The following is a 25,893-nucleotide window of genomic DNA, read 5'->3' on the forward strand; positions in this document are numbered from 1 at the left end:
GGGTGGGGCCACAGCATGTGGGGCTGTGCAGATTCCATGAAGCACTGTGGCCCCTTGGGAAAGCCCCAAGAGCAGTGGTGGGCAACCTGCAGCACGTGAGCCACATGTGGCCCATCCGGGTAATCTGATTGCGGGCCATGAGACATTTTGCTGACGTTGACCATCTGCAGCTACGGTCCCCCGCAGCTCCCAGTGGCCGTGGACATATGCCCTGAGTACTTTCGCTGTTGGACATATGCCCTGAGTACTTTCTCCCACCCCTCATAATTCAGAAAAATAGCCCAGGAAAGAAATGTTGACTGGCCACAAAGTTGCAGGTTTCCTGCAATGGCACATCATAAACCTGTCTCCTCGCTTCTTAATGTCAAGTTACAGTTTTAGGTGATGCAACTTGGTTAAAACAGCCGATAGGAAACAGTCTGTTACAGACTTGCATGCCGTGACCAGCTACAGTTTGTCTCATGAAACACAGATGTAGGCACAGAAACTTCTATATGTTTCCCCAGACATTTCCCTTGCCGTTTCTGCTAATTGTCCAAGACAGAGTTTGCAGAATGGCAGGGAAAGTCTCAAACAGCAAGACAAAGTCTGTGCTAAAAATTTTGGTTTATTAAACATCTGGAAATGAAAAGACCCTTTTGTACTGAACACCCTATAGAGTGAGTAAGCTCATTATAAGGAATAAGGTTCCTTGGTTGGCAGCATGAATGACACCATAATATATTTTTAATTAATATATAAGTAATCATCACTTACATCATATATACTTGTAGCACATTTAAAACAGAAGAAACCCATAGCACTCAAATTGAGAAGCCAGCTATCCTGAAGGATCACTTTGTCTATAACTCAAATGCCACTGCTGCTGGAGGGAATGTGCACAGCAACACTACACTACAATTTAAGACAGGGTGCAGAGTCCAAATGAAACTATAGGGGTTTCATATGACTATATGACTGGTATAATGTGAGCTGTACATTTTCAAGGGCAGAAGCTGCAGCTGAGCAGAGATAAGCAATAATGAATCCTTCATTATTAACTTAAGTAGCTAGTGTGTTGACATTGTGTCCTCTTCATAATTCTCTGTTTGGATTTCCATGTCTGAGAATGTTGATGCAATTAATACAGTACATTATGACAGAAGAGGAACAGCTAAGGAATTGTTATGAGCTGACCCACTTGGAGGATCAAAATGAACAGCATCTCCGGTGACAGGGCTAGAATTAAGAGGTAGATTAGATAGCAAATTGCTCTTCTGTCCAAGATAAGTCACTGCTAGAGGTAGCCAGTATGATTACTCCTTGGGAGAAAACTTTACTTTCCCAGTGAAAGGAGGGTGAGTTTAGGTCACATTGTAAATTTTAGCACTGGGAATTGTCTTGTTTGTGCTTGGTCTTTAAAGAGCAGCTTATAGTTTATGGAGCAGTTTGAAAAAGTTCTACATAGAGGGCAATCTTCTCTATAATCTTAGGCTTTCTAGATTTAGGGACAATCCTGATTCTAGAATTTATATTTCACTCTCATGGTTTATTCCTTTTTACTTGTAAACTGAGCACATTTTGCTTTGGAGTCACCGTGAAACAATAAACATGGAGTCCCGTGATGCTATTTTTACAGTCAGTTTTCACAGTAGAACTGCACAGTAAGCATCGTGCTCTTCACATTAGTTCTCTGCCCCCCAGAAGTGTTTGCTGGGGATTTGAAGATATACGGTTGTTCAAAAGGAAAGGCCAAGGGAAGGATTGTGAGGATCAGCACTTGTGTGATGAAATGTTCTTGCTCACTGGCTCTATATACCTTTTCACTGCAGTGCCTACAGCAGCATTTCTCCGCTTGGTACAAATTCATTCTGGATCATAGGATTAAAATGGGGAAAGCCAGGGCCCTTGCTGACTGGAAGTGCCAGCTGAAGGCCCTGCGAGCCTGGAGGGACTATACATGGGTCCAGAAGTTGGAGCAAGAGACTGAGCAGTTGGAAACTCATCTCAGGGATCAAAACAGGTAGTGGCCCTTAGCCTATGGAATGCTTCCTTCTCACAGAGAAGCTAGCAGCCTTCAAACAGAGTCTAGTGCTAAGCGGAGGGTTGTGTAGAGGTATGGTCTGTTATGTGTGTGTGGAAAGTCTTGTTTCTAGTAAATCTACATGTCACCTGCAGTTGGAGACACCATGGCATAGACTGAAATGAAGCTGGATCTGAGCAGGGACTTGAACACCTCTTTCCAACAACCTCCAATTTCTCTGTTTGGGTGTCCTTCATGGAACCTCCCTCATTGGCTCACTCTTTCCTCCAGGCCCCAATCACGTGAAGAGCCAAATTCATCCCTGATTAATCCAGTCATTACATCAGCGATTAGTTAGGCCTCATGCCTTCAAGAAGGAGCTTGTTGGTTGGACTCTCCATAGACAGCAACATATTCTGCAAGTGGGACTATCCCTCACCTCCAGACAGCTGGAGAGGGGAACAGTGTATCCCTTTTACTCTTATAGCACAAAGATAAGAATGGATGAGAGGGGAACAGTGTATCCCTTTTACTCTTATAGCACAAAGATAAGAATGGTTGGGGACTGTAAAACAAGCAGGAAAATATATTTAAAGAACTATATTTAAATAGTAGATGGTTTTCAGAGTCTTCCAGAATCAAGTGATATCAAGCAGAACTCAGAAAAATATGAAATCTTATGACGTCTTCTGGATTGTTCCACCCATTTGGTAAATGCCATCACCTGGAGAGACAGTGTGGCCTAATGGATAGAGCACTGGGATGGGACTTAGGAGACTTGGGTTTTAGGCCCAGCTCTGCCACTAGCCTGCTGCGTGTCCTTGGGCAAGTCACTTCAGATCTTGGTGTCTCCATTTCCCCGTCTTTAAAATGGGGATAATGACATTGTTTTTTTGTAAAGCCCTTGGAGATCCACTGATGAGAAGTGCTAGATAAGAGTGGGGTATATTAATTTTAAGCAGGCTAGGAGAGAGGCCTGTTCAATGTCTGTTGTTAATGGAAGTGCTTTATTTTCCAGGAAAAAACAGTTGGCTATTGAGCATAACCGGAAACAGGTTTTACGGTGCTGCTTCATAGAGTGGCAGCTCTGGAGCCGAGCCGAGGCTGAAAAGAGAGAGCTACAACTGAGACAGGAGGAAACTAGGAAGAAGATGGCGCAGCTGCTGGAGGCAGCATCAGTGGGGAAACTTGGCACAGACGGATCATGGGATGTCGGCAGGACCAGGATGAGACAGGTGACCCCGGATCAACCTGTCAGGCAAGAGAGGGTAAAGTTCTTTCCCATATGTTTCCTCATCCCAGTCCCTCCCACAGTGATTAATCATAGCTCTAAAAGTTAACCTCTGTGGTGTTTTATGACACAGGGATGGGCACTCTCCTAGTGCAGCTTCGTGTACCTGCGATGTCACGTGCACATTTCAGCAGTAGTTCAGGCACTCCAGAAACAAGTCTTTAAAGATCAGAGGTGGATGGGAAGGTAGTAGACTTTACAAAAATAAATCTGCCTCTAGTGCTTTCAAAGTGTAATCCCACCATATAGTGTCTACCAAATTGAGGCGTGCACCCTCAGGATCTCTTTTGAAGGGAGATTAAAGTCACTTTCTCTTTTTTAAATGACTCAGTATGCGAAAGAACCATATATGTTGACTAAAACCAGAGTATTAGAATAAAGTGCTAAATTCTGCCCTTGGTTAAACAGAGTGCAACCCTCTCGACTTTAAAGAATGAGAGAGCTGAATTTGGCCCAGGAAGTATCCAGGTAATGCACATCAAAGAAAAGAATAAGTATGTGCACAATTGGATTGTAAGCTGTCAGGCAGGACCATTTTCCTTAGGCGTGTATCGTTCCTAGCATAATAGGGCCCTGATACTTGATTGGGGCCTCTAGGTGCTACCATAATATAGACAAATATATACTCGCGTCAGGCCAAACTTTTCCTTCACTTATACCAGTGTAACTTCTGAGCTCAGTGGGGTTGCATGGGGATAAGTGAAAGCAAAATTCCCCAGTTCCATCTTGCAACCCCCGTGGGACAGTTTCTTCACTGAGATACACCATTCTAATGGGAGCGTCATATTTGTAATTGAGGGCAGAATTTGGCCTAAGAAGTAGATCTGAGACTCAAGTATTCACTAATCATACAATCCTAAGAGGGGAGGCCACATGTCTTAAAGTTTGGGCCTGGTTTGTCACCATGCTCTAGTTTTATGACCGTGTAACTACTTTAATTTCAGTGCAGCTTTGTGGTGTAAAGCTAGAGGAGTATCATAGTTTCAGGAGTATCAGTCCCGTTTACAGGACCAATCTGGCTAATTAAGGAAAACGTAGACCACCTTGTTGCAGCTGCATTTCTTTTAATCTTAGCCTTAATGGCTAATCAGAACACTTCAGTCCAAATAAGATTGCATTAACGTTGTTTGGATTTAGACCCACTCACTAAATTAATATCCCCCGTGTCATCAACTGCATTACAAAAATTCTGAGCCACAGGGCCTCCCCATAAGAATCCTGTCTGATGCCCCACGGGTACATACCAGCCATAAACCAGATGGACTTGGCCAGTTCAGGAGTCTTGGATGGTGTAGAGCAACCTTGTAGCTCCTGTACCTCCTCTCTCCCTAGGACAGCACTACAATTGGTAAGAATTGTATCGAGAATACACACCTGAGGTTACCCTGCCTCTCAGACTGATTTCACTGTTGCTCCATTCAGAAAAATGCTCCTAGCTCTTCCAGGGCAGCAGAGGTCTTGACTTCAGTCAGTGCAGAATTCTTCCCTTGCAGGTGACTGAAACGGCCCTTCTTCAGGAGGAGCCCATCAATCCTGTAGAACCCTGTTGTCGGGATGCTGGTCAGACCCCTAGTCTTCGTTCATGCAAGAAGCCCAAGTATGCCTGGCAGGTTACCCTACAACATGCTGCTGTGAATTCACAGGATCACGCCGAATTCAGTAATCGAACAGTTAGTCCCATACAATGGTTTGGGGCACCTGGCAAAAAAGTGGCCCCTGCCTTCAGTGTTCACTTTGAGCACCGCCATGCCTTCCAGCAGCAGCTGATTGAGGAGCAGAGGAGGCAGCTTCAAGAACAGCGGGAGGTGATCCTCGAACTGCAGGGAAACCAACAGCTGAGGAGGGCTAAGCAAGAGGCAGAGCAAGCCACAGCTGTCACCATGGAACTCAACAGTCCAGTCCCAAAAACTAAGGAAAAAATGCTTAAGAGACGGGATCCGTCAAGCTGCAAGAGTGTGTCATCTTTAAGGTACAGCCACCTTACTGAGCCATAGTGTGGGTGGACTGTACTATCCAGAGCACCTTACTCCTGCTCACAAACCGAATAAGGTCATTTGGGTCAGCACTTGCATAGTAGACCTCCACATAATACCACTCTCAGCTGCACAGAGGTGTTAATGGTGCACTAGACGTTGCTCTCTTCCTTTTGAGCCAGTGCCAAGCCTGGTGTTAGCTGGGCCAGATCCTTGATACTGCTCTGACTGCTTTGCATTGCCCCGAAGGCATGTTAAACTTGTAAGGCACCTTGGGATGCAAAATGCTCTATTGTTAAAGATAGGAGCAAAGTGGATTTATTTAGTACAACAACACTATCAGTACTTTGTGCTTCTGTAACATCCTTCAGCCAAGGATCTTAAAACACTTCACAGGCGCTAATTACTTGAGTCTCACAACCCTCTTGTGATGTAGGAATATGTTATTAACCCTGTTTTACAGATGGGGAAACTGGGACCAAGAGAGGCTGAGTGATTTCCCCAAGGTCACGCAATGAGACTGCAGCAAAACTGAGAATAGAAGCCATGAATCCCGACTCTCACCCTTGATTTTTATACACAAGGCCTCTTTGCTATGGAAGGTGATGATACTAGTTTCTTTTCTCTTTCACTTCACAGTTCACCTGTGCCTTTGGGGCCAGAGAGCACAAAGACAGTGACCCAAAGCAGGAGGAGCTCAAATCTACTGACCTCAGCTCATCCCATACTGAAAGGTATCGTTCTGCTTGGTAATAAAGGCCATTCCTGCCCTCTTCCCAGAGAATAGCATCTCTTTCCTGTCCACATCCCTCCTCCATATGGGTGTTCAACAGTGCATGAGCAAAACCCACTCAATCCCCTCCCAGCAGGATCAACACTACTAAACAACAACAGGATGGGTTACTTAAGCATGCACTGGCAGCTTGTTACAGAGTCTGGCCCTTTAATATCCAAGTCAGGCATCTGGAACATATGGGTCCTTGCAAGTTCTGTGGTTTGTGGTCAATAAATCAAAGTGAGTTGTTGTCCCCAAAGACCATGCTCGATTTTTCCGCAAGAAATTATAGAGCTGGCATCTTGTTCACTTCACGCTTTATCCCTTTCACTGCAGGCTAACGCTGTAGAGACAAAAGCTATCTGGCTTCCCTTCCCATTTGCCATCGCATATGATTTCACACCCTTCCCCCCTGCAGTCTATATCGAGCGATGTGTAAATGTCATCAGAGATGAGGAGGTTGCATTTATTAAAGCAATATCAGGTTTTTTTAACCATTCCCAGGGCCTGTAGCGTTGTATAAACTTATGTAAGGCCTTAGCCTGCTTGAAAGGTTTCCCAAAGTGTGGCCACAGTAATATTTTAAACAGACCTAGGAATAACAAAAATTCAGTAACATGGTTTTTTGGCTGTGGTGCCTGCCTGGCTGCAACCTTTTCAGTGTCCAAGCGTGTCTTCAGCATCTTTAGTGCATGAGCCTAGATATCCCACACTTTGCGTCACTCAGACTCTCGGCTGCTCTAGGCGGGTAAGCACTTCTGCATTAATGGGTGTTTCTCTACAGACATCCCAGTGACTAAATTATAATAAAGAGAACACAGTGCAGGATCAGGTGCTGCTCAGACCTCTTCCATTGCAGAGTGTAAAATAGCAGATGTTCTTCAGACAACATAGAGCAATCTATACTTGTCACAAGCAATAGAGTCCGGTGGCATCTTATAGACTAACAGACGTTATCGGAGCATGAGCTTTTGTGGGTGAATACCCACTTCGTCAGACGTATGCTCCAATATGTCTATTAGTCTCTAAGGTGCCACAGGACTCTGTCGCTTTTTACAGCTCCAGACTAACAGGGCTACCCCTCTGATACTTGATACCTGTCACAGGGTTCGCTGCTCACCACGGGGATATCTGGTGGCCATGTCTGGGGATTAGCTCTATTCCGGTCTGATGCCTCCACTTCCCACAGTTGCTCACACCCCGCTCCTCCTCACTTCCCAGAACTCCCTCTTCCTCTTCATGGCTGAGCCTTCCGGCCAGGCCACTGTACAGTCCTCCCCTTCTACAGTATCAAAATATCACTGGATCAGCTGTTCTCATGCTGCTCTAGACAGTCTTCCAGTCCAGGGGCAGGTACTGTGCTACTCTTCCAGCAGGTGGTGGGGAACCCAGGCCCACCCACTACTCCAGGTTCTAGTCCAGGGACCTCGTGTCTAGCAACTACAGTCTACTTGCTCCCAGACACTGCTGCTATTTTCCTAGACTCCTTCCTACTTCCCTGCTCTAGACTCTGCCCCCCTGCCCTTCTCTGGTTTACCAGCCCTTATTCCTTCCTTGCAGGGAGTAACTAGAGGCTATTTCCTCCTCTGACTTCTCACCAGACTCGGTAGCTCCAAACACACTTACCTTTCTCCCAGAGAACAACTGCAGACTGTTTCCCTGCAGCCCCCCCTACTGGTCTCAGCTTGCTGGCTGTATACAAACTCAGCTTGCCCCTGCCCACCTGGGCTTCATCATCAATTAGTCTTTCAGTCCTGGCTGTCCCCTGGGTGCAGCCTGTCAGGTTAACTGTCCTAATAATCTGCTCTGCCTTGTGTGAGGTGGACACCCCATTGCAGTACCACCATAGGACAAAGGAAGTAACCACAGATTTTGGTGGGTACTTACAGCTGGATTCTCCTCAGACTCCAAATCTCGTTCCACATGCTATCCATTGCGAAGGTCACAAATAAGGATCAGCCGGTGCCATCTGTTTAGCCCTGAGGAGCTCCAAGGCTGTTCTAGGCTACTTGGGACTAATGTTATTCCATCTCTAACAATACAGGCCGTCTTAGTTTGTTCCTCAGACCATCCCCTAAGATCACCCCAGATGGGAAGTTACCCTCCAGACCCCTGCTCTCAGCCTTGCCCCTCCTTCCCAGCTGAGTAATACCTGAACCTGCATTTGTATATGCAGGAAATCCCCTTAGGGGAGAGGCAGCATTTGTTTTGGCTAGATCCAGCTCCTATGCTCCATAGATCTCTCAGCAGCCATTTTCCAGTGTCCTGGCACCTGATTCCCTTTAACATGCATCAGTGGGAGATGGTTCTTTGTGGGGAGTGGTTTAAGGGCTTTCCCCTGTGCATTTGAGACACTAGCCCGTCTTGGGCCTGGCTGGCCCGTTTGCTCTCTGAGTTGGGCAATTCTATGGTAAATAGCCCATTGACTAGCCTACCAGCACCTTCCCCCTTTATCTCTGTTTTACCCTTACAAGGTGACCTGGAGTTGGGCTGGACTGTGGCCTCACTGAGTCATCACTGCGTCTGGGCCTGTCCCTCTGACCATATATTCTCCCTCCTCCTTCCCTGCCAGCACTTCAGGGTCTTATGTACAGTGGACATGTTCCCCTCTGTTGGCACGGCAGCCTCTTGAAGGGATTCACACAGAAGCCTTCACAATGTCCCTTGGGAGCTGCTTTAAGGCTTTTGTATCCTTCATTTCCCCACAGTGGCAGCCTGCACTAACTCCACCTCTTTATTAAATGATTCCCTATTGGCCTTTAGATTCACCAGCACCTTCCAGGGGCAACAACTGAATTGGCCGGTACCATTTCATCTCTGGCTGCCGAGTCTATGGCTCTCCAGAAATGGTAATTATGTAACAGAAACCCCTCATGATACAGTCACTCCAAGTGAAATTGTATTGAGTCAGTATAAACCCCAAATCAGGGCCAATTATCCTGCAAAATGTGGAGGCTCTAGGAAACTGAAGTGTCCATAGCCGTAGCCAGAAAACAGGCAGGGCCAAGGTGCCCCAACAAGCAAGCCCCCTGCAATGGCAGGAGACTGGTGTTTGTGCGATAGGCCCAGGTGATCCTAGCAGATGAACCCACTCGATGCTCCAGAGGAAGGCAAAAAAACTCCAAGGCCTATGCCAATCTGACCTGGAGGAAAATTCCTTCCTAACCCCAAATCTCATGATCAGTTTAACCTGAGCGTGTAAGCAAGGCTCACGCAGCTAATGCTCATCTGGCCTCATGGGATTTGTTGTTACTGCCTCAGACCATTGGCCCTCTGGGCCAGTGTCCTGCCTTCAGCTGCGACTAGGATCAGATACTTCAAAGGAAGGAAAAAACCCACATAATTGATTCAGCCAGTTGTGAAGTGTGTGTGTGGGGGCGCAAGGGGGAGTCCTTTCTGACCTCAGCGGAAAATCAGCTGAAGACCTGAAGCATGAGACTAGATTCCTCTAATTATCTCACCAACATGGATACCAGCGTGAACATAGTGAGGACAAAGCAGAGGTGTGGGTGTGGGGGATGCAGGAAGGGAAGAGGCTGTCATCTCTCCATGGCATGGAAGGGAGAAATGTGGGACCTTTGTGTGTTTGTCCTATTTACTCGGTGAGCTATTCAGGACAGGGATAGGTCTTATCCATGTTCTGTAAGTGAAGTGCTGGTAAGCGCCGTTTATAGCTCAGTCAATGTGCACTGTGCTTTACAGAACCCAGATAAGGCAGGTCCCGAAGTCACAGGCTAAAAGCACAAGACAAATGTACCCGCACCGTTGAATGCTGGCTTCTCTCTGAAGTGTGGGTGCTGATGCTGCCCTTGGGCAGCTTTGCTTATGGGCCTCAGTCTCTTGCTGCAGCACTTTGTGCTTCTCCGTCTTTGTAGGTTGGAGATGCTTGTCACTGTGAGACCTGTGCAGAGAAGTTTAATTAGTATTGCAAAATGGTATAATTGAGCTTTGGCATTGGCTCTGCCTCCCTATCCCCCAGCCTGACCCCAAGGGCCTGGGACATGAAAGACAGTGATAGAAATGTGACATCCCCATTGACAGAGCCCTTTGGAATTGCAGCTCCCCTATGGGGTTGCTGCATTTTGACTGTTCTATCTCCCAGTCCACTATTTCAACCACCCAACTTCCACCAGAACTGAATCCTTGTTCTTCCTTTTAGAACTAGTTTTCTGGTTCCATTCAAGGCAACGGAGTCCATAGGATCATGCATAGTAGGGCCAGGAAACACCCTCAGGCCAGTACTTGAATATTTACCCCCCAAAAAAATCAATCTTAACCAAGATGCTTTGCAATTATTAAAAAGAGGCAAATGGATATAGAATAGAAGATCCACTAAGCCAGAAAGTTCAAGACAGGCATGAAGGGAGAGACAGATAGAAAAGGAACTGTATGAAAAAGAGAAAACTATACTTGAGAAAAACATTGATAAAGAGTTATGGACAACAGGTCATCGTGTCTGAAGCCTGCTTAATGACTATGGGTGGGATCTGCAAAAGTGCCCCGGGATACAAGTCCCATTGATTTTGATTATGCTCCTACATCACTTAGGTACTATTAAAAATCCCACCCAAATGCCATTTGTGCTAAAGCCTTTTCTCAGGCCTTGTCTACACCACAAAGTTGCAGCGCTGGTGAGGGGGTTACAGCGCTGCAACTTAGGAGGTGTACACACCTGCAGGGCATTACCAGCGCTGCAACTCCCTGTTTGCAGCACTGGCCGTACACCCGGTCGAACCTCGGGTGTAGAGGATCCAGCGCTGGTGATCCAGCGCTGGTCATCAGGTGTAGACACTCACCAGCGTTTTTCTTGACCTCTGTGGAATAAGCAGGTATCCCAGCATACCTGAGGAACCCTCTCTGGTAATCAAGCAGGTCTCCTTCCCCACGGTGTGCTCTCGCGTTCCCCGAACCCCCCCGCAAGCAGGTCTCCTTCCCCGCGGTGTGCTCTCGCGTTCCCCGAACCCCCCCGCAAGCAGGTCTCCTTCCCCGCGGTTTGCTCTCGCGTTCCCCGAACCTCCCTGCAAACCGCGGGGAAGGAGACCTGCTTGCAGGGGGGTTCGGGGAATGCGAGAGCACACCGCGGGGAAGGAGACCTGCTTCCCCGCGGTTTGCTCTCGCGTTCCCCAAACCCTCCTGCAAGCAGGTCTCCTTCCCCGCGGTTTGCTCTCGCGTTCCCCGAACCCCCCTGCAAACCACCCAACAGCGCTGCAGTGTGGCCACATCTAACACCACTTGCAGCGCTGGTTGCTGTAAGTGTGGCCACTCTGCAGCGCTGGCCCTATACAGCTGTACTAATACAGCTGTAACAACCAGCGCTGCAAAACTGTAGATGTAGACATACCCTCAGCTGTTCATGAATCTCTGCACTGGTGGAACTGCCCCTCTCACTATTAATATATTTCCCTAGTGTCTCAGCTCTGTTTTCCCCTCTTTGGCTTTGGCCATCGCTACTGTTCCTACTACCTTGTGAAGCCGTGAATAGTTCCTGTTCACTCTTCATGCTGTTCCCTGGCAGAAATGTATCGACACTCATCAAGTCCCCTTAGCCCAAGGGTCCTTTTTTTGTTATGTTGCATAGATTTAACACCTCGGTCATTACCCATATCTCTTACTTTCTCTGAAGCTGCCTTATTTCAGCCAGTATCAGGCTGTACTAACTGGGGAGGGGCCTGAACCAAATTCACAGATCAAAGGACTCCCACACTCTGGGGAGGTTTGGAATCTGAACCAGGATCTGGACCAGAATTTCAGAGCTGTTCACCCTCATCCCCCAATCCTTATAATGAATCCAATCAAACCCAGAATTCAGGCACTGCGGTGATTGAAATCTGGATCTGAATTTAGCACCTCAGTCCCATCTCTAGTGTTTATTATGGATACATCAGTTAGTGAGATCTCAGGGAGACCTGTGAGCCTTTTCTTTCTCTTCCTCACTCCCACAGAGGGAGTGAACGCTGGACAGCTGGGGAGTGGGCTGCCATCCCTACTAACTCCTGCTAAGTACAGTTCAGTGACTCATTGCACTTACCTATTGGAAGATGAGATGCTTTGCTGATGGTTCCCACTGCCTTGCTCTGCAACTAGAGATGCGGCTGAACCAAAACCCTAGATCCCAGCACCCCCCACTCCCCTCTCAAGTTTTTGAAGGAGGGGATCAAAATCCAGATCCATTTGACTTGGGCCCATTTCTAACAGCAAAACAGCCTAGCTTGGAAAGCCCTGGCAGAATTGGGGAAGCAATTTCTTTACTGTGATAAAAAGACTGAACTGCCTTTGGTTATTGACTGCACCTGTCATTACCTCACTCTGACACTGAGGGACAAAGACTAGCTCTGACAGAACATACAGGAGAGATGAGGTCATGAGCACTATGACACCTTGATGATGATTTCACCCTCTCTGCTGACCAATGAGAGTGCTGCATTTCAACTGATCTCACAGAAGCCGCGTGAGAAGCAGTGGCATCTCAGTAACTGTACACATACCTCAAGAGTCAGAATAACATGAAGAGCTCCATCCTGAAGTCCTTGTGAGTAAGCCAAGGAAGCTGCTTGCATGAGTAACATGTCCAGGACTGAACCCTTGGGATTTTTACTCTCTCACCAGTCAATCTGTCCAGGTCTCTTGGACAGATCCCATTGCAACTCCCCTTCAATCAGCTACATTGCACCTCTGCGCCCAAACAGAAGGATCAGGAAAGAAAAAATTCTCCATGGGACTGTTCTCAAAGTCTGACTGCTGAGTAATGCAAGTTTTATTGGTAAGGGAGGTAACGGCCCCAGCCATTGTAGGATGGAGAGGCTGGCTCCTGAAGGTTGCAACAAGAGCTGCTTCCTAAGCATCCCCTTGTGGCAGCTCTGTGGCACTGTGCCCCAGTTTCCACTCCTGGAGTCTTGTCACATGTCCAATAAAAACAGCCTGTCTTGGGGTCTGGTTTATTAACATAAAGTTCAGAATAATTCAAACCATCCTTAAGGTCTCAAAAATAATTGAAGCAGCCACTCCCAGGCTTTTCCTACCCAAGCCTCTGCCAGCCTTGTCCAATTCTCTGGCTCCAAGAGGTCATCAGGCAAACCCCTCCGCTGCTGCTTTCCTGGTTTCTCAGGGTCCCTGCAAGAGCCTAGCTGCTCTCAGCAGCTGGACCACTGATGAAGTTTCTCTCCCTGGCTATCTCTGGGTCACCTCTCTATCCAGGCCTCTCCCTCATTTATCCGAGGCCTTGATTGAATCACATGTCCCCATCTGGGGAGTGCAGTTGGCCATGTCACAGGGCTGAGACCAGTGCTTAATTTATAATGAAAGAAGTACTGGGGCTCAAGCAATTTTTTTACATTTATAACTGATGCAGCAAGCCCTGAGGTGCTGGGGCTATGAACTGGGAAGCCTAGAGGTGCTGGGGCTCAGCCCTGGCTAGACCTGGCACAAATTAAGCACTGCCTGAGACCCATCTCCTTTTAAAGTGCCAGCCACGCTATGACAAGAATGTTATATGTGGATGGCCTGAAAATAGAAGAGTAAAACCTAGAGACCATGCCCGATTGTCTCTTCATTGTCATGCTGGCAACTCTCTCTATCTCTGCTCCCTGCCTTGTAAGTCCGTTTTCAGTTACCACAGGGAGAGTGAATCTATTCAGTCCCATCCTTGGACACTTTGTCTTTTTGTACTTAGGACAAAACTCATCACTTTTGAGGAGTGTAGAGCAAAGGCCTCTCCTATCATGCCCATAACCCAGCTTTCTCCACTCAATGAGAGGCCCATCTTATAGCCTTGGGTAGGACTTTTGCTATGATACATTTGCTGCGAGGCCTTTTTAGCTTATGCCCTCTTTCTTAGTTCTCGGTGTTTTAACTCTAGTACTATGTGATAAGCTGTGACTTTGAAAAGTAGAGGTCAAAAGTCAGCCCAATCACTCTGCCATGGACTAACCTCTGGTCTCAAATCCGTTGTTCACTCAAATACGTGAATCCCCAGGGCTTTTTGTGCTCCTGGATCTGATGGGTGGAAGCTGACCACCTAGGCATGGTTCATTTCCAATGTGAGATATCTTCTCTGCTGGCAGAGGCTTCAATGGACAGGCACGTGCATTCAGTAAAAACAAAATTGCAAAGACATGAGGCCTTCTGCGGGTTTGAGTCTCCTTTTGTATTACTTACCCCAGGTGTGGGTCATTTTTGCTGACTAGCTACATGAGACTGTTGTGCGTGCTGGAATAATTTATAACCACACTGAATGATTCCCCACGCACTGCAAGGAAGCATTGCTTATCTTCTCAAGCAAAATCAGTGTGAACACTCTGCTACACCTAAACTGGCCATTTCTAGGGGGGGGAGAAGGGCTGCTTGTAGAATGTCCTGTACCATTATATTAAACCTTTGTACTATCTGTTCAATATCCTTAGCACAGTGGTTCTCAAACTTTTTTCCCGCAGACCACTTGAAAATTGCTGAGGGTCTTGGCGGACCACTTAATGATCTTTTCAAATGTTGTTTGTACCGTTAGCTAAGTATTGTAAAACGCTTTGGATAAAAGCGCTCTATAAAAAAAATCTTAATAATAATTAATGATTTTTTGTTCTACAAATAAAAGCACACAATTCATATTTTAATATCCATAGTCTTACCTTTCTAATGCGATGGATGTGCCCTCTCTCCTCCATCGCGGCAACCCCCGAGCTGATGCTGGGAAGGAGGTGGGGGGTCTCTCTCCAGCAGCCGCAGTCCTGGAGCTGGAGAAAGTTGCCTCTTTCTCTGGCCACTGCAGCCCTGCACGTCCCAAATTCCCCCCACCCCCTCTTCTCACCCCACTGTCCCTTCCCACCTACCCACTATTCCCCCCAAGGCCACAACCTCACCTTACATGTGCATCTTCTCCAGCATCCAGGCACCTAATTGGTGGAGCCACACCTACAGTGGTGGGTGGCCTTTCATTTTCTTGTGTGCGGCCACCCAGGTGTACACCTTATAGGGAACTATCCGCGGACCATCTGAATGGAGCTTGGACCACAGTTAGAGATCCTCTGCCTTAGCATACCCTGACCACATATATAGCTTCTTACTGAGGCCACCATGTGTCTCATAGGGATGGAAAGAGGAAAGGAACAGATTCTCTGCATTTACCTCCTTCTCTTAAAGGTTCTGTGTTACAGAAACTCTGGACATGGCTCCTACCAGAGCCCATCAATGTTGCTCTGAGAGGTGGCCACAGGGGATCAGTCATAACCAAAGTCAGGCACTCCCAACTCTTCCCACAAGTCCTCCACTGCACTGCCAGACTGAAGAGCTGGCAGGACCCGAGCTCCTCAACACTGACCGTGCCAAGCCAAGGTTGAGTGTGAGTTTGGAGACAGAACTGCACATTCATCCTGTTCCCAAACTGCTACCGTGGCCTTGTAGCTCGCATATACTAATCCTCATGTCCCCTTGGTCCTAATTCTCTAGCCATGGAAGAGAGAGCAATTCACCGAGCAGAACGGAGGAGGGAACTGGAAGAGTCCAAGAGAAAAAGAGAGGAGGAGAAACTGGTAAGTAAAGCCGAGAGCTAAACAGACATCTCATCTGAGAGAGTGGCTGTTAAAGGAAGCCCCTCACAGTCAGATGCTGGGAAAAGCACCTCCTTTATTTACATGATGAACTTGAGCCCAATGGTAAGTATCTGATAGACACCCCAAAAATGGATAAAAAACCCTATCACAGCAGGACATCCCCACCCACACAACTTGGTGAGTGATTGACCTCCCTGCTGGAGCGCTGAAGGCACTAATTTTTCCCCACTTCTGCCCCTCTTCCAAGCCCCTCCATCATGCCTACTAATCTTCCAGCCAAGGAGGATGGGGTGGGATTGTCTTCAGAGCCCATCAGTTCCATTACTGAGTGGTCCACATGGGTCACCATTGAGTGATGTGAAATACTAGACTCTCTGCTTCTCTTGCTGCTGGGATGAACATGCTGCATCTTCAGCACTCCTAGAAATAAGAAATCTCTTATGCATCCAGGGAGAGTCCCTGAAAATCCTGGGCTCATCCTAAGTGTCACCATCTCTTCACCTGCCAATCCGTCTCTTCCTCCACAAGGTCCTCAAACGTAAGGAAAATGGTTGGACTTCTGCTTTTTGTTATCGTAGACAGGGCTCAGATGGTTTTTTTTTCCACTGCTCCACCCATTGCACATCCAGCCAAGTATGTGGTTTTTTTTCTACCTTCCTCTGTAACATCAGGAGGACACAGAGCTTGATGGACCTTTGATCTGATCCAATACAACAAATCCTATAGTTCTTTATTTAGTAGCAAATGTCTGCCAGCAAATAAGGATGATTTACCATGTAGGTGTGTGTCTGTGTAATTAATGTGGCTAGCCCCACTCTACCCTATGGAAAGTATTTTCCAGGATCTCCAACCTGTATATCCTCAGGCAGCAGTTTCAAACAAATGCCTGGAAGGTTAGAGGCAGGAAGGGAGTTGTTTAGATGTGAATTATCTTATTATAGGGAAATAAATCCTGAAAGTCAGAAGATCAGGTAATCCACCTGAAATCCTGAGCCCAGCTGCTTTCAGACGAAGCAGCATCTCACCAAGGACCTGAGTCAGGTGGAATGGAAGGAGGCCAAGCCAGTCTCCATGGTTCTTCTATCACAGATGCTCTCGTGGGTTATAGTCTCTGCTGGAAACTGTCATAGATGTTCCTTTGACAGAGGGACCCTCTTAAATTCAACCAACCGTTACTGTAATGCTGAGGTTGTGATGTTATCTGCACTGAAATCAGGAAGTTCAGAATAAGGATCCCCCAGAAAATTATATTTTGCCTCCTGTGGGAGGGAAGTGGGTAGAAGAGGCTTAACCAAACCATAGAGTTTGGTTACGTTAATTGGTGGGCAGGCCAAGAGCCAGATTGTTTCACTTTGTATCCAAATAGGTTTGCCCATCTGTGATTGACACGCCTCGAGGGGTTAGGCAGTGTGGTTTTTGGTTCTTTTGATGTGTGTGCTCAAGGTGACAACGTTGTTGAATTGAAAGTGATTGTGCTACAGAAGGTGTTGGTAGGTGGGAAGTTTGTGACAGGAGAGGGCGAATGCTTGGAGAATGGTGCTGGGCTGGGTGTGAATATTGCCTCAGTGAAACAACTTGCATGATTTTTAGTGTTTGTGGCACATCAGGGAAATACAAGTTGAGCCACCATAACACTAACTTCATGATGGTTTTGTGTGGGAGTAAAAGTAGAACATCCCAGATCATAGAGGCAGCCTGTGGCACTCAGGGCTGAGTGAGAAATGGGGGCTGGATAACCTTCAGTAATGTGTTAAGTTATTCAGGCACAGAGAAGGGTTGTCAAATGCAATGCTTCAGGCTGAACAGCGATCACTTGCAGGAAGCAATGTTCTTCCCCACCCTAATGTACATCATTGCACAACAGTTGCTGGTCACCGCTAGAGGCAGGACACTCACCTTGCTGGTCTTTGGTCTGAATATCCTTTGTTCCTGTGAACATTCAAATGTGATGAATATGGTTTTATCCCAGCCATGTCCTTCTTTCCAAGGTGCAGCTGAAGGCTGAAGAGGAAGAGCGTCAGAGGAAGGAGGCTGCTGAAAAAGAGGCCCAGCTGGAGAAGAGGCGGGAGGAGAGGAGACAGCAGAAATTGGTGCGCAGAACACTGCATGCCTCTGCCCCACAACCACGATGGTAGAGAGCAAAAGCCGTTACCTCTGGCAACTGTTCAGTGGCCAGAATGAAAAGAGTTGGGATCTCAGTAGTGTACTGGTGTCCACAGAATAAAACCCACTATCACTATTGGATGCTCCCATACTGGCAGTTTCAACACAGGCTGAGGATTGAATGGGCCGTGGACGCTGCACTCACTGTCCAGTTGTTGGTCCCTGCAGATGCTTTGTCAGGTTTGAGGTGCATCAGTGAGGCTGTGTCGGGGAAGCCTGCACTGTGGCTGGCTATGCTGTATCCACCCCTCGTTCTGCGTTGCTCCTTTCATTCATGTCCCTATACCCTGCTGCACCAGTAACAAATATGTAGCCTAAACTAAATAAGCCCTAGAAAGAGTTCTATAGTGTGGCAGCTTCCCCCTAAAGAATGGGAATATCTCCTCTGGTACACCAGCAGTTTCTGCCAGGCAGGAACTGCCATCTTAAGGCTGGTGCTTGGGCATGAGCTGTGACAATAGCCCAAGTAGCAAGATGCTTTTAAATCCCAGAGATATGCTTTCACTCTCCCATTCAGTGACCTAAACCTTGCTGTAGCACTTCAGTAGCACTGCCTACGCCAACGAGAGTGTAGATAATTAACCTCCCTGAGAGGCTGTAGCTAAGTCAATGGAAGAATTATTTTGTTGACATAGCACTAGCTACACAGGGGGTTTGGTCGGTATAGATGGATTTCTCAGGGGCGTGAATTTTTCCACACCCCTGAGAGACAGAGCCATACCAATGTATACATGTGCTAGATTCTCCATTCCTTTGGCATACAAGTTGGGGGTGACCTTCTCTAATACTGTGGTCATTCTTCGATAATGGTTTTAAACCTTCATGATTTCTTGAGGGAGACTGTTCCCCTTGCTCCACACAGCCATGGTTGGCTCATTCCAGTGGCAGCAGATGCATTTGTATGTGTCAGAGATGTTTGGCCACCCTGTGGTAGTAGCTAGACAAGCTGCAGATTCCTATTTCTGGCCAGGTCAGGATTCCCATCTACTTACTGTCTGTGGTTATGTGCCTTACTGTCCATTTTACCCCGGATTAGTTAAGCTGCTGCTCTTTGAATTGCAGAAAGAACTGGAGAAGCAGAGAAGGCTGGAGAATGAGCACCAGCTGCTGGCAAAAGCCAGAGACCATTACAAGAAGGTCCTGCTGAGAAAGTGGGGGCTGGAGCCCTGGAAGAGGCTGAGGGAGCAAGCCAAGGAAAACATGGTGGTAAAATACTTACAGAGGACAAAATTGAGGAAGTGGGTTCTTGAGTGGGGAAGAGAAAGGGAGGAAGCAGCAGCCAAATGGGTTGTGGGGGAGAAATGGGTAATGGACTCTGAAGTCAGAAGGAGATGGAAAAAACTATTGACTGACTGAGTCCCTCCTCCTGCAAGAGCAGGGCACTGCACCCTTCCTTAACAGAAGATGTTTCCAATATTCAATTCACACAGCAGTGGATCCTCAAAGGTATTTAGGTATCTAACACCAATTAATTTCAAGTACCTAAATACCTGTGAGGGTCTGGGCCTTAGTGCTGTGGAAAATTTGACTCTAGGACTATTTAATTTGAAAGGAGAAAAGCAAGAGGAGACATGGTAGTTGTATATGAAATTAAGAAGGACAAACAAAACCTCAGCTCGGTACTCCCATGTCCCTGCGTACAAGGCAAAATGGCACACAGTGAAATAAAGAGCAAATTCAAAGCTGATGAAAGCAAATAATAATTTCTGGTTAGCATGCAGTTACCTGCGATGCTCCTGTGATTTGAGGCTGATAGTGTGGTAAGAATCAGTGTGACATTCTGAGTAAGGTGGGCATCTGCAGTTATACAAAGACAAAAATGACTCTCAGTCATGAGGGGCTTTCAGTCCTCACTCGTCAGGCCATAAACTGATCAGCCACTTGGTCACATAGTCAAGCCAGTGTAAAGTGTGGCACAGTTGGGCATGGTGCGTCATGGGACCTTTTACATTAAAGCTGAAGTAGTTTTGCAGTGGGGTTTCCATGGCTGTGGCCCTACAACATATTTATTTAGGTAACTTCTCTCCCTCCTAACTCTGCTCAGGTGGCACAAAAGCACCACTGCTCGGGATTGCAAAGAAAGTACTTGCTGGCCTGGCTCTGGCACGTCCAGGAGAGCCTCACCGAGAAGATGGCTCGGGCTGAGGAATTCTCTTCCCGCATGTTACTCAGAAGGGGCTTCAGGAGCTGGTTAAAGGTGAGCCCAGACGAAAGGGGAGGGGATGTTACTAACTTGACCAACTGCTCTCACACTCCAAACCCAACTTCAGGGCCTACCACATGTACCCACGGGCTCCAGGTGAGCCTTGCATCACATGGACATTGCATGCTGCCTGCTATGTTACACTGAACTCCCTTTCACATATGTCACTTGCCTCCTCAGCCCCCTTTCTCCCTTCTCTCCTGTCCGCATCACCCCTTACTCTGCTCTGCTCCTTTCCTCCCCTTATCACTCCCCCTTCCTGTTGCTCATCTCCTCACCCTTTCAATCACAGTGTCCTCTTGCTCCCCTCAGTCATTACCCCTTTACTCCACAGTCTGTTGCTCTTCCCTGCCTGCCTTTCTCATTCCCATGCCCATTACCTTCACTAGAGGTTTTCTTGATACTCTTCTGTGGTAGTTTAGTGGGGAGGCCAGGAGAACATGCTTACCTCTTTCCCTCTGTCCATTCTCCAGTACAAGGATTATCTCTCTGCTCTGGAAGAGAGAGCTAGCAGGCTTTATGCAGCCTCCCTCAAGAAGAAGTTGTTGTGGGCATGGTTTGACCTGCTCAGCGAGGAGAAGAGTGCATTATGGGAAAAGCAGAAGATTGCAGCTGAGCACAGTGATAGGTAAACATATTCCCCTAGTGGGAGTTGTTCTTGCTTGGCATGTACCTACCCTGTGGGACATTTTTGAGTGTCTGGCCTTTCCCCTTCAACCCACTATATTTAGACAAAACCCTGCTGTCACTTATAGGTGTAAGGCAGCTCTTGCTTGTGATGTTCTGGTCTCATGATATGCACGGGGCTGACAGTGGGTGCAGAACATCTGAGATAAGATGGCTCCATGCAGATTGGAAAAGGAAGTTTTTGGTTCTTAATCTTTTCAGCAATTCTGAATTCCCTGGAGGAGGGGCAGGGAGAAGCTGATGAACGGCTAAGACTTCCAGAGTCAGTCAGTGGACCTGGCCACACAGCTTCTGTTAAAAAGCCAGTTTAGAAAAAACTTTTAAGTACAGTGATAGTGAGTCAAGTGAGCGTATGGGAATAACACTGCAGGGTTTTCAGAGCTGTTCTTCTTGGTGACCTTGCAGATTGAATGGGCTCAGTTTATGAATCCAAAACTGATTAGCTGCAAACGCCACTTGGGATCTGAGAATCCCAGTTGTTCTTCCTACCTCTTACCCGATTCTGCAGTGGGAACTCAGCTGACAGTTTTGTGGATGATGAATGAAGCTGAATAGATTCCAGTTTACTCTCCCATAGCTGTGCTGTAGTGCAGGTTTAACAGGACATTTGTTCTAGTCAGTACAATGAAGAGTTAAGTTTCAAAGTCACTGCAGGAAGCAGAGATGTCAAATCCCATTCCCCCATCTGACTATAATGGCATTTCAGCTGTGTAATAAAGGTGGGATCGGTTCAGACAAGCTCCATCACTGGCTCATGGGAAGAGTCAATGAAATCAACATGGTTTTGGTTTTAGTTTGCAAGTTTGGCTCACACTCCTTCATAGTTTAATGCTGAACCTGATTGACAGGGCTAAGATTGAGATGTACCTGGTTATCAGTGACAGGCACAGTGAACTTGAGGAGAATCTGGAGAAACTAGAAGTGAAGTGACTGGGCCTGCAAGCAACTGAATTGCACTGAATGAGGCTGCTCTTCTCTCTCACTCGTTCCATGAGGGAGCCTCCCATGAAGAAGCCACTTTCACCTCCTCTTTCTCAAGGACCCTCGTTAGCCTTTATATAACACCTTTCTCTTCAGAGTGCTCAGCAAACACTGACTAATGAATCCTGCCAGTGAGAGAAGTGAAATCTGGAGGGAAGGCAAGAGAGAAGGGCAAAGTGTTAGTATTCTGGGTTGACTGACATCTGTAATTAAACTGCTTGCACTGGAGACTTTTAACCTGTCACTGCCCTGACTGTAGCAATAGAGGGGGTGAATCCTGGGGGGTCTTTGGCTGCTCTAGAATAGAGCGGAGGTTTTTAATGGCCGTGTGTGATGGCACTGTCCATTCATCTCTTTCCCTCTCCCTTTTTTAAAGGAGAATAACACTGACCATGTTCAGGGCCTGGAGGCAGTACCCAGCACTGATGAAGGAGGAAAGAGAGAAAGAGGCAAGGAGAGAGCAGCTACGCAAGAGAGTAGCTGAAATTCTCCCTGACTTCCGAATATGACAGGAAGGACTCTGGGCAACGCTCCCTCCTGGATGAGCAGAGTGGACCTAAGTGGAAGGATTCAGCTAGTGATGTGAGCTCACCCCTGTGAATGACAGGAACTCTTCCTGGTTTGGTGCAGTGGGGGCAAAGGGGGTGTTCTAGGGCCCATGGCCACTTGTGTTTCAAGTGCCACTTCTAACATTCAGTCTAACCTGAGGATGACAGTGAAAACTGGACTGTTAGAGTCACGCTGTAGCCACCAGGCTGCTTTTCCACAGTGGGAACATGCCAGGGCAACACCCTGTCAACGGGCAGTGAGTGGGGCTAGAGCACGAGAATCAAGGCAGGATAAATTCCAGGCCAGATGCAAACTTTGCTTCCAAACCTCCCCAGGGATTTTTGCTGCCTTTAGCATAGGGCTGTCGAATTGAGACACTGAACTTCCCCCTTAAGGGACAGGAAGCGCAGAACTGAAACGTGCCTTTCTGTGCTGGAGCAGAGCCCTGGATGCCTTTCTGTTGTCAGTACTCTCCTCTTGTGGTTTGACACAATGTGGCTGTATCTGCAAATACATGGAGTCCTTTTACCCTCAAAAAGAGCTGCATCGTTGAACAACTCATGTCCTGCTGAGCATTACACAAAGCCTTGCCCACATGAGGAACTGTTACTAAACCATTGTATTGGGGGGAGGAAAGGTAGGCTAAACTTTAGAAGCAGGTGTTTTGCCATTGAGTTAGCTAACAGGATTTGAAACACAAACATAGCACTTTGTGTAGACACCTGAACACCGTTAAAACCTTTAGTTGGTTGAGGATTGACCCTAGCAGCATGTCTAAATTATAGCACAACCAGCTAACTCAACTGTATAGGCATGAAACTGTCTACGCGTGGTGCTGAGTGGTGTTTCAAATCATGGCAACTAGGTCCATTTTTTAAAAAGCCCCATTTTTCCTAATCTGTTCCTAGTGCCGCCAGATCCTTTGTTTGTATTCACACATAGGCCTTGCCTAGACTAGGATTTAAAGATGTATTGTTAGTTAGATCAAGCTAGTTACCATGATCAGATAACTTCTAAAACTCTAGTCCAGAACAAGGCAAATTGAACTTTAGCATAAGCTAAACTGGTGGTGTTGAAGCCTGGGCTCCCCGAAGGTTAATTTAATTCTACCAGTTTAGCACGTGCTGAAGTACAACTTCCCTTGTCTTGATTAGAGGTTTAGAAAGTGTTTGCTAGACACTAGCTAACATGAGCTACCATCACCCCTTTATATCCTAGTCAAGATTAGGCATTAACATGTTACAGTATTGCAGCTGAGTTAAGAAACAGTGCTGTAGCCCAGTGGTTTTCAAACTTTTTTTTCTGAGGACCCAGTTGAAGAAAATTGTTGATGCCTACAACCCAATGGAGTTGGGCATGAGGGGTTTGGGGTGTGGGAGGGGCTCAGGGCTGGGGCAGAGGGTTGGGGTTTGGGGTTGAAGGCTGCGGGGTAGGGCCCGGAATGAGGGGTTCAGGGTGTGGTAGGGGGCTCTGGTCTGGGCCAGGAAGTTGAGGTTTGAGAGGGAGTCAGGGCTCTGGGCTGGGGGTGCAGGCAGGGCCCTGGGTTTGAGGGAGCTCAGGGCTGGGGTTGGGGTGTGGGAGGGAGTCAGGGCTCTGGGCTGGGGGTGCAGGTTCTGGGGGCGGGTAGGGAATGAGGGGTTTGGGGTGCAGGAGGGACTCCAGTTTTGAGGGGGCTCAGAGCTGGGGCAGGGGGTTGGGGTGTGGGAGAGAGTCAGGGCTCTGGGTACAGGCTCTGGGGTGGGGCCAGAGAAGAGGGGTTTAGGGCACAGGAAAGGCTCTGGGTTTGTGGGGGGGGCTCAGGGCTGGGGATTGGGGTGTGGGGTTTGGACATGGGCTTACCTCAGGCAACCTCTAGTCACCGGCGCAGCAGGGGTGCTAAAGCAGGCTTCCCGCCTGGTCCGGCTTCTAGGCAGAGGCACAAAAGCGGCTTCACGTGACTCCCGCCTGCAGGCACCGCCACCCCCCGCACCCCCCCCCCGTTTCAGTCAGCTGGTTCTCGGCCAATGGGAGGGCAGAGCTGGTGCTTGGGACAGGGGCAGCACACAGAGCCCCGTGGCGCCCCTGCCTAGAAGCCAGACCCACTGCTGGCCACTTCCGGGGCAAAGCGCTGTGTTGGAGCAGGTAGGCACGAGCCTGCCTTAGCTGGGCAGCACCACGCACAGGCCTTTTAACAACCCAGTCAGTAGTGCTGACCAGAGCGACCTAGTACTGGGTCACAACCCAAAGTTTGAAAAACACTGCTCTAGCCTACACATGGGGATTTGGTTAGTACAGTTGTTTAGAAAAAATCTCCTGTCTATATTAGATAGTTGATTGCTGTGCCTGCTGAGATCTGCTGGGGCATTCTTGCTAACAGTCCTCGGCTCTGAACACCTGAGCAATGGAGACAGGCAGTTGGGAGACTGGAATTTGCTTCCCTCTCACTAGTGGAGCTGGAAACAAGGGCTCCTCTCTTCTCAGGCTTTTGCCTGCTTGGGTGCAAGGACTGGATGGAGAGCAGGGTGTGTTACAAAGTAGACCCTGTACCATGACAGGCTGACAGGTTCTCAGTTCTATCCTAACAAGTTAAGACTAGCATTCCCTAATTTTTCCTCCCACAGCCTACTTCCCAAATGCTAAGGAATGCAAGAAAAGCCTGTTGCCCAAATCTTGGTTCCAGACCTGACTGCTGTCAAGTCATGTGGGCACTTCTCTAGCAGTGGAAAGGAATTGAAAGTGTGTGGATGGAGGATAGGTGACTGTGGTGTGAGATCAGCTGTAAAGTCAGATTGTGTGGTGAGAGAGCAGCTGGAAGGGGGTTGGGGCATTGCTTGGCTTGCGTAGGGGAGAAGAGGGTGGGCAGTGCAGAACAGATAAGATCTCCTTAGAAGAAAGCTCAGCAGATAGGGGACATGGGTAGAGGGGAAGAGCAGAAGACCAGTCTAGCCAGCTTCAATTCCTCAATGCAATTTACAGACTCCCCTCCACTCATTGGTGCGTTCCTCACTAATGTGTGATGATAGAACAGTAGCAGCAGTGTCTGCCTGTTGGTGCATACCGGCCTCACTGAAATCTTGCCAGTACAGTCTCTACATACTAGGATGCATTGGAGCTGGCCCTTCCGTTCTTAGGTTACTGGCCTCTTTATAGAGAGAACATTTTAATCCTCTGTCATCCGGCTGTATTCATGCACCAGTCAGGAAGTTGCCATGTGGGAACGGTATGTTCGCCTACTCCCCCCTCTAAGGCTGGGCTCTTGGTATAGGTAAAAGTGCAGTTAGTGAGATGACAAAGGCAGGGTCACACTGGGTTTCTCATCAAGATAGAGCTGCAGGCAGTTGGCACCAGGACACTTCAGGGCTTTTCTAGGGACAGTTGTGGGAACACAGGAATTGCCATACTGGAGCAGGCCATCATCCACCCATACCCTGTCTCTGGCACTGGCAAAGGAAGATTCTGGAGTAACCTGTCCCTGGGGGAAGGTTCTCCTGAACCAACCCCTCTTATGGCTTGAAACAGGTAGGTTCAATTTTTGGATGCTTAGATTTGTGATACCTTGGGTTTGAACTGGGCGCACACAGCTCTTACTAACTTCAGTTAGTGTTCAGCACGTCTTTGGTATAGCACACAAAACATGAGGCACCTCAGACCTGTGGCCATGCCTGATAGATGGGCCCTAGGCACTCCTGAGCATCCTCATCCTCCCTTTTCTTCCCACTAGTTTAGCAGACCCACCCATAGTCTGGCA

At 47.8% G+C, this 25,893-nt stretch overlaps 1 protein-coding gene and 1 long non-coding RNA gene across 7 annotated transcripts in view; one reads left to right on the forward strand and one right to left on the reverse strand.

Moving 5' to 3' along the window:
• CCDC191 (coiled-coil domain containing 191) overlaps positions 1–22,707 on the forward strand; it is a 37,578-nt gene extending 14,871 nt beyond the window's left edge. The window contains exons 8-17 of one of the 6 annotated variants that reach the window (XM_050957409.1): positions 1,812–2,002; positions 3,021–3,270; positions 4,787–5,262; positions 5,906–6,000; positions 15,480–15,562; positions 17,572–17,673; positions 18,809–18,952; positions 19,791–19,943; positions 20,423–20,577; positions 21,994–22,707. In XM_050957409.1, the coding sequence (XP_050813366.1) occupies positions 1,812–2,002; positions 3,021–3,270; positions 4,787–5,262; positions 5,906–6,000; positions 15,480–15,562; positions 17,572–17,673; positions 18,809–18,952; positions 19,791–19,943; positions 20,423–20,577; positions 21,994–22,126 (1,782 nt within the window). In that variant the 3' untranslated portion in view covers positions 22,127–22,707. Of the gene's footprint in view, positions 1–1,811; positions 2,003–3,020; positions 3,271–4,786; positions 5,263–5,905; positions 6,001–15,479; positions 15,563–17,571; positions 17,674–18,782; positions 18,986–19,790; positions 19,944–20,422; positions 20,578–21,993 lie in introns of those variants that run through there. The other 5 variants (XM_050957419.1, XM_050957430.1, XR_007774957.1 and 2 more) reach the window with 5 other exon arrangements.
• LOC127055736 (uncharacterized) lies at positions 5,104–15,471 on the reverse strand. Its single transcript, XR_007775595.1, has 5 exons — positions 14,663–15,471; positions 13,969–14,104; positions 12,527–12,713; positions 9,805–9,942; positions 5,104–5,201 (listed from the first exon to the last, which is right to left on the reverse strand). It is a non-coding gene; the product is annotated as an uncharacterized LOC127055736 (long non-coding RNA).
• Positions 22,708–25,893: the final 3,186 nt, after the last annotated feature.

This window comes from Gopherus flavomarginatus, chromosome 1 (assembly GCF_025201925.1).
Source record: "Gopherus flavomarginatus isolate rGopFla2 chromosome 1, rGopFla2.mat.asm, whole genome shotgun sequence".
Classification (NCBI taxonomy): domain Eukaryota; kingdom Metazoa; phylum Chordata; order Testudines; family Testudinidae; genus Gopherus; species Gopherus flavomarginatus.